This window comes from Echinococcus granulosus, assembly GCF_000524195.1.
Source record: "Echinococcus granulosus chromosome Unknown EG_S00001, whole genome shotgun sequence".
NCBI classification, from domain to species: Eukaryota; Metazoa; Platyhelminthes; class Cestoda; order Cyclophyllidea; family Taeniidae; genus Echinococcus; species Echinococcus granulosus.
Window position 1 is genome coordinate 1997033 of NW_020170381.1, and position 8328 is coordinate 2005360.

General features: G+C 40.9%; 2 protein-coding genes across 2 annotated transcripts in view; one reads left to right on the top strand and one right to left on the bottom strand. All coding sequences in view use genetic code 11, as the record gives it.

Annotated features, from left to right (window-relative positions):
* Positions 1–335: 335 nt before the first annotated feature.
* EGR_00228 (PCTP-like protein) lies at positions 336–6285 on the top strand (the record flags this gene model as incomplete). The annotated part of the gene is made up of 5 exons (XM_024489477.1): positions 336–500; positions 532–679; positions 714–817; positions 1048–1165; positions 5897–6285. The coding sequence occupies 5 exons, from the start codon at positions 336–338 to the stop codon at positions 6283–6285; spliced, it is 924 nt and encodes a 307-aa protein (XP_024356155.1).
* A 1661-nt stretch (positions 6286–7946) lies between these two features.
* Positions 7947–8328, bottom strand: part of EGR_00229 (PHD finger protein) — a gene marked incomplete at both ends in the record, with an annotated part of 4686 nt that continues 4304 nt past the window's right edge. The window contains one exon of the mRNA XM_024489478.1: positions 7947–8204. Coding sequence (XP_024356156.1) covers positions 7947–8204 — 258 coding nt within the window. The remainder of the gene's footprint in view (positions 8205–8328) is intronic.

Consider the following 8328-nt stretch of genomic DNA (forward strand, 5'->3'; position numbering starts at 1 on the left):
GCTACAGGACGTCATGGCCTCTGCACTATGCCGGTAGCCCCCTTAGTGCTTTTTTTGTTAGCAAAGCGTATTTTGCTATAAAGTTATGACTACATTTATCTTTACTTAGGCCTTAGTGCTGTGTATTATAAACCCCTCTGTTGTATAAATTCGCCCAGTTCCACCTCATATTATTTCCTGTGAGGCAGTTAGAACACCAGCGATAAACCAATTGCCTTTTGTAGATCTGGTAAACACATTTAAAGCTACTTTTTTTGTTCGGTTAAGAAATGTTTATTTGTTTTGATTAATCAGTCGTTATTTACACTTAGGTTGTTCGCATTATTGGTTTTCGTATGGCATCATTTTCAGTCGGGGATGTGCGTCCTGCTAGTGAGCATGACGTTAAAGTTTTTAGAAATTTGATGGATGATGATTCCCAATGGCGCAAAGTTTTTTCGAAAAAAGGTACTGTTGTATCCATGAAAAGATCGGATAGCTCTTCGATTCACATGGTCAAGGTATTTATCCGTTTGCTTAGTTTTTCTTGAGGTTAAAACTAATGTAAATGGGCTATCAGCGGCGGACCTTTATGATACCTTGATGGATCCTGATTATCGCAGAGCATGGGATAAGTATATGGTAGAAGGTTATGATCTTTGCCTTGTCAGCCCAAATACAGACATCGGTTACTATCTCGGTAATCTATGATGTTTATTTACTTGTGTTTGTAGTTAAGTCTTTCCCACCATTTAAACACAGAGATTCGGTGACTCTTCGGTCCTGGTTCCAATTCGAAAATGAATATGTTATAATGAATCATTCTGTGTTCCATGCGGTATGCCATTGTCCTAGAAAACTTGATGGTTAAGCAACTTTATCTGTGAGAATTTTACCAAGGCCTGGCTTTTGAGATCACAACTTGAAAAAAAGTCATCTGAGAAATTATTTTCTTTCTACATTGCCATTTTAACTGGATATCTGTTATTATGTGCCATTAATTTTCAATAAATATCCCTATGTTCGGTTCTATTTATTGACTACTACGGTACTTTTTCCAATAAATAGGCAGCACCCCCTAGGAAGGAATACGTCAGAGCAATATCCTATTTAAGTGGATACATCGTCCGAAAGTCCGGACCGGATTCGTGCTTCTTCGGATTCGTAACTCAGTCAGATCCAAGAGGTAAGCTAATTTTCATAAATTGTCCATTTCGGATATTTTAGTAAAGTACGTAAGTGCTCGTGGGTAATTTTTTCGGACAAGATTAAGTGCCAAATTCTACTTTTTTGGGTCTAAGCTGAGTTATGTTTACTTTCGGTGATAAAATCATATCCTTTCTACTCCAGTCCAACTTCATATTTGGATTAGGCAAAATACGAATACAATTAACACTTATTCAGACTCATATACCCCATAATAATGGTAATATCTACAATGTTGCCATTTTTAAAATTGTTAGTTTGATGAAAACTTTCTAGTAAAATGACTTAATTTTAGGACTAAGTGTGGATGTAAAGGGTCAGTCAATTTTATTAAACTCAATAGCCTTTTTACGAGCGTGGTTTTTACCATGGCCATTTAACATATAATGTTTAACATTGGCAGTGCATCAGACGCAAGGGACATTTTATTTGTAATTTAATTAAAAGTAGATGGGAGGGTTATAATATTCGTATTGATCTAGGCTGTGAGTAGAGAGATTGTCATGGGATTCGTTCTCTTAGAAAACAGCCTCTTTGCCACTTATCCCTGCATGTGTGACCTTTTACTAAGTCAATGCACACATACACGGACTTTTTGAATGAATGGAGATAAGAATGCAGTGTTTTGGCATCGGTGTGGCATTAATGGAACAAGAGATACTATGGTAACAAATACCTCTTGGCGACAGATATCTTTCCACAAAATCATATGTAATTTGATAAAGTTATACCAAAAACATAATTGAACATTGACTTCTGCTATTATGGAGCATAGTATTTTAAAGGGGCTTTGGAATAATTATACCCCTTGGAATTTCCTGTTTTTAGACGGCTGCTGGATCTTTTTATTGAATGTCCTATTTGATTTGAAGAAGTGTGTTACACAAATTACCTAGTACCGAATCTTGTCGAGTGTCAAGTGCAGGACCTAAGGCGAGGGATTGCTTTTAAATCCAGATACTGCAATCAATTTAGTAAATCGTGTAAGCTAAATAACACCAAATCAACCATTTAGCGTTACATTTAAAGCCGCACACCGTACTATTTAGATGGGTGAACAAGGTGCATGCTAAAGTACGGGCCGGTATTTGTAAATAATGTGGAATCGCTTTAGTCTATAAGGCAAGTATTTTTCATTCCTCTAAAACTATTCTCTTATAAATTTCTTAACTGGCTGTTCGGTGGAGTAGATCGTGTTTGTCACCCTCTTAGGATACTTGAAAAAATTGATGCAATTTTTCTCTTCTTGTCATTAAGTGCACCTGAACAAATCCACACATCCTTACCTACCAACGCAACTCCATATCACATGTTTCGATGCTTCACTGTGCAGACATTACCATCAACCATTTAAGTTGTGATCTTAATAGGATGTTGAATGAATAAGGTGGGCAGTATGACATGTTTTGATGCTGAACGCTTTTGAATCAAAATCCGCAAGTACAAATTTCTGATGTCTCTTTTTTTAAGAGGTTCACGTTTAGCATGAAAAAATTGCAGAGATGTGATGAAATCTGTAAGACATGGCAATTTAACTTGATGGTAGTGTCGTGCTTGCCATCGTAACTCTTTGTAGTGTGCAAACTATGGGGTGCAAGGTTAATTCTCATTGGGAGAGTGGCATGACTATTGGCTGTTAAGGCTTGGTTTCTGGAAAGTTTAGTATGTGAGACCGCTGTGGAACCGGTAATGACCGAGTTCATCCATAATCACATCGAGTCAAAAGGGGAACTATCGAAAATGCGAATAACCTATTTTCTGGAGCGTGGCTTTATTATTTCATAAAAATAAGACAGGAGTTGCTCAAATTTTTATCAATCGCACAATTTCTTTACTGTACTAATGCTATGCTATTTAGAACGGATCGCATAATGCACTTCATAACGGGAGGTGTTGAAAGTATCCGGCTAAGAAAAGTTTTAGTGACTTTTTTCATCTAGGATAATGTATTAATTTTATTTCCCTTGGTTTTATTGACATAGCCTACAGTATATGGATCTTAATTTCGCAGTAATTGACAGCCTATTCCTAGAATCCATTTAAGATATGGACTATTGTAGTTTTCTTGCCTATTGCAGTGGAAGACCACATTAACTTCGGCCCATGGCTTGATTAAAACGCCGACATAAGAACGGCCCTTTGAGTAATGAAGTTTTTTGCAGGGGCTCCTGCGTGCCTGAGGTGGAATTCACGAATGACAATTTATTTACTTGCCTCAACAAACACACAGGACAGCGGCAGTACGATTACAAATGTCTCCCCTTCAAATTGCCTTCTGAACAGCCATAAAGCTAGCAAGGGGGTTAAAACTTGCAGCTACACTCACGTGATACCTCAAGAAACGAAAAAAGGGTGACTGGTTAAGTTTTTACCCACGTTCTTACAGCAGACTACACAAAAACCGTCGTTATGGGAGGGTTGAATTTAACCTTTGCTAGCACGGGTAATTTAGCACCAACTTAGTAAGGTGCAAACCGCAAATCGGGCCAACAGATGTGGTCTCAAGGTTCTCACTTAGGTCTTTGGCCGCTACAGGTAGTGCGCCAGAGGTTTGTGTATCCGTAAGTGACTGGTCAGAAGATGACCATTTTTAAGGTACGTATATATTGCATTCTCTGCCACAAGCATCCAGCAGAGTGATTGAATGGGGGGTTGTTAAAAATGCACAAAGGCACGTAATGCGTACTTATCTCCAGCGCTTGCGCTAGTGTCTCGACGTTTAGTCCATTGTTTTATTCATACCCATCAAAGCCGATCTCATGAAGCACAAGTTCAGCTGCAGAATATGGCTAGTGTTGGGATATAGGCGAAGAATGTTTACTGTTAAAAATAACTTATTTTGGCAATATGAACTTTTGTGCTCCCTAACCTAATTTTGGTTGACTTCCCAAGTTGCAGAGGTGAGACAATGACATGAGACGACAGCATGTGTACGATCAAAGTAAAATCGAGCATCACGATAGATGGATCAAGTATCGGAGTCCTTGAGACGGCAATCATAATTCATAGCTAGACTGGCATTGGCAGAATCATTGTTTTGGAAGAATACATTAACAATTCCTTATCGTGATTTTAAACTTTCTTGCTCTACTATGAACGCTTCAATTTGAAAGATTGCACCTGCATTTAACCACGCAAAAAGTTTAGATACTGTAGTTTTGAATGGAAATTAACACATCTCTATAAAAGAATGATGTTACTAGCATAGTAAATTGAAGTTAATTTCAGGTATTTTGAAGACCGCCACGTAATTTTTTTGTGAAAGGATGAATTGGTGGCGTCATTGCAGTAAAATTAGTGCCCCAATACTAAATCCTCCCGCTGGAAATGCGACCATAACATTCATTCCAAGTGTTGCTGTGTCGCTTCGTCCCTGACATGAAGTCAATTGCGAAGCTTTCACCGGCTGAAGACTGGTGAGTGACCTCAGGGCTACGGAGCGCATTTCTCTGATGCCAGCATCATGTGACGATGGAATGAGATACAGTTTTTGGGCCTGGGTCACTACTTAAACCACCTTTGTACTCATTTCAATCAGCAGTTTAACGATATCAGAGGAGTGGAGATGATCACTTTTTATATTGGTGGGCAAGGTGTGAATAAGTTTACCCAGATGGCTAGTAAGGTACGGTTAAGCTGTCAAGTGAAAACGTAGACATGCGCAAAGCACCTACATAAATTGCCTTGGTAAGTTTCAGGTTTCGGTTTGTGCCCCCCGCCTTGGGACCTTTGCTACTACGTAACAACCTAATTATAGTGGTTTTTGTAATGTGCTTGAAATTTTTACAGGTTTGACTCAGGCACCAAGGCCCGATGGCAGCTAAATCGTAACACTGAAATATGTGAATGAATTAAGCATGAATGCATGACTGGGCGGTGTGAGTCGAGACAAACTACATCCGTGTTCTCTATGTTTAACCTCTCAAGAGAATTGGCCAGCATGAGAAATAGGTAGTGGGTGCACGTTTACCAATGCGCATGTATTTTTTTTTCGGGAAAATACTGAAGGAATCTCCGCCAGATAGCCATTTTTGGAGTTTTTGGCTCTTTTTTGCGGTGCGATACGTGGAGATGTCATTTTCCACCGATCATTACCGAGTATCACATGCAGAGGCGAATGACAAGAGTGTACACGCTCCGCTTTTTGCAATTCTGCATTCTTGTGGCAGGATAAAGCCAGTGGATTGGTCGCTTTTAATAATTACCTTATTGGTTCTCAATCTCAAAACAAATCACTTACGTTGGTACATGACATCTCACATCTCTGTTCCACGTATTTCATTTCAATACCCGAAAACACTGAAGAGTAAGCACATAAAAGAGTGAGGACTTTTTTAGTGTTGAGATCTCAGCAAACGAAGAAGTTTCCGTTAATTCACAAAATAAGACCTTGTCCATCCATCATGCAGCAATGCCGTGAGAGTGATTTTAACAATAATTTTAAGGTAATTAACATGACCCACTTTATCCACCCATTACCAATATGAAAAATATTCACGCGTATTGGGTGAGCGCTTTGTATCCAGAAGCTGGCACTTCACAAGATTAAACCATAAACTCAGTGTATTATGAAAACACTAGCAATAAATTTTCCAACGGCAAAATCCAGCCGTAGTGAGGATAGACTAGGAAGTGGAGCCACGAAAGCAGCCAATCTTAGCCTAATGAAACAATTGGGACAAAGAGATGACATTTGCAATTCTTTCCCAAGGTAAATTCCCCTCCTGGGCTGTAAACCGGATAGCGCAAATCATTGCTCCAAAGACGGTGTCTGTGCTGATAAAGGCGGCGCGAGCCTACCCAGAGTGGAAGGCGCAGAACTCGCCGACAGTGAAGCCATGGATTTTTCCAGAACAGAACAAGCTGGAGCCACTGAACGCATCAGACGTGCTCTCCTTGCCAGACGTGAATATCGCAGCGGTAGACGAGGATGAGCAGCGCCAGGTTACCGATGAGGCGCCCCCCCTCGCCGACCTCGGGGACTCCACCTCTAGCCTCGGTGATTTCGAGGATGATGCGGACGAAAAAGTCATCAAGGAGGAGGCCATTGTGCCCCAGAGCGCCCCCGGGCCCGTCCAGCAATCAGTCACCATTGGCTGAACTGATGAACGCTCTCTTCCGGCATCCATGTGGCTTGTATTATAGACACACCCACCTTTGATAGGTCCGCTTAAAACGCTTGAATTTTTTAGTAAGAATAAAGTGCCTTTATACAGACATATCCGTACTTCTTCATTGTATCATTTAGGGTCCGTTCATCCGTCAGACACAATTTAACCTATCAGTGGCAAGGAATTTCATAAAAGGCATCTCTTCGCAGGATGCCGTGGCATCGGTACCAATATTTCATAGTTGGAATGAACTTCGAAAGGATATGCAGACTTCTTTGCGAGCAAGAAAGTCCTAGAACCAACAAAATTGTGAATATACTAGTAAACGATTTGGAAGGTGTTTAGTCGGTTACTGTGTGGGCCTCTGCCCCGCAAAGGTAACACAACCTGGACACATTAGATGACTTTCCGGGAAAACTGCAGTAAACCCATTTCGCGAGACTACTAGTGGTTCTACTACATAGACAGTGAAATCTGGACTCTTGAATAAGACTACCGGTGTGCCGGTAAGCACAAACTTACTCTTATTAGAAAGTGCTCAAACTTTTAGCCAAGATTTGAAATTGACACCACTTGAAGAGGGTAGACAGTTATCAATGCGAATAAGCAGAAACGTAAACGTGGAACCGTGCATCTGCTGCTAGCATGAATGGAGGATGTGACAGCAAAGCCATTTTATTGGGCCTTCTTAGCACTCAAGATTTTTAACATTAGCTAAACCCGATCTACTGAATTTCGGTTTAAACGATGTTTTCGCTTAACTGACCCGTTGTGATGTATTTGCAAAGCTCACTGGACTGCCTGTCAGTTGCTTACAAGCTTATAGGAGGAAGTGTGGAGAAAAAAAGTAAACCGGTATTACACAAACTCATGCGTAGTCAATAAACAATGAGGTATCTCAGTGTACTCTCTTAACTTGCTCTGAGATATTATAACCAGAATGGTAGGGCAAACGCAAGCGTTACACCCTGTCCAGAGTCATCAAATCGTAGTTTCGAGAGCTTACGTCGCTTTTATCCAAGGATTGAGAAAACGGCAAAACCTTCGCAATCATCGTTGCATTGTCTTAGAAAAGCTACGTCCTTGTACATATAAATTTGTACGTCATAGTACCTTTTGTGAAGTTTGTCAGCGTCAATGAAAACCTTACATAGGAGGCAAAAAACAGAAATTGATATTAAAATTCAAACTGAGGGGTACGCTGAAATTACAATAATCTGATAAATGAAAGTCATTACAAGCGAGGCGCTGCGAACTACAGTTGGAACCGCAAAAACCGAAGTAGTTCTATCCGCTGGCTAAAGCTCAAGTTACTTATGACTAAATACACTTGGCTGTCCAAATTAAGCGTACTAAGAAAATACGGCTAATAGGGAATACTAGAATTGAAGGAGACTTGGCGTATAGCGTGGGGATCGGCAGGATAGAGAAGACAGGGTGGGTTGTGAAATCGCATTTACTTGAATAACATCTAGGCAGCCACATGGTAAATACAAGTCTATAGTGATGGATAAGCATGGCGACAGTAAGTAGACACATAAAGTGGGCTATAAAGACTGCCTGCAACAGGGGGATACAGTAAGGGAAATGACTGATGTCGGTGGAATTTACATGGACCGTGGAGGAGAGACATTCACCCTTTCCACGCTTTTAGTGCATTTTATCCGCCTCCCTCATTAGAACATCGGTGTCTTTGCCATCACCGCCATGCTCAACCACGACAGGAATGTTATGGCCAGTGTTGTCGGCACCGTCATCCTCTGAGGGCGGTTTGAGCCAATCAACTAGGCTGAAGGTGAAAGAATAACAGCCGAATTGAAGCACAGAGCCGTGATGCAGAATCGCCGAGCCCTCCCAGCCGGCGCCGGTAGCGTCCTTTTCCTGACCAATGCAGGAGTGATTGTAGTCCTAAACAGCACACAGAAATTGTGACTTGCGAGCCTCCACACACAGGGAGGATTCAACCATTAGTAATGCTACACAAGTCTACTTGACTCGAGTACAGGGCATTCAATGCAGTTCTTCGAGTTTA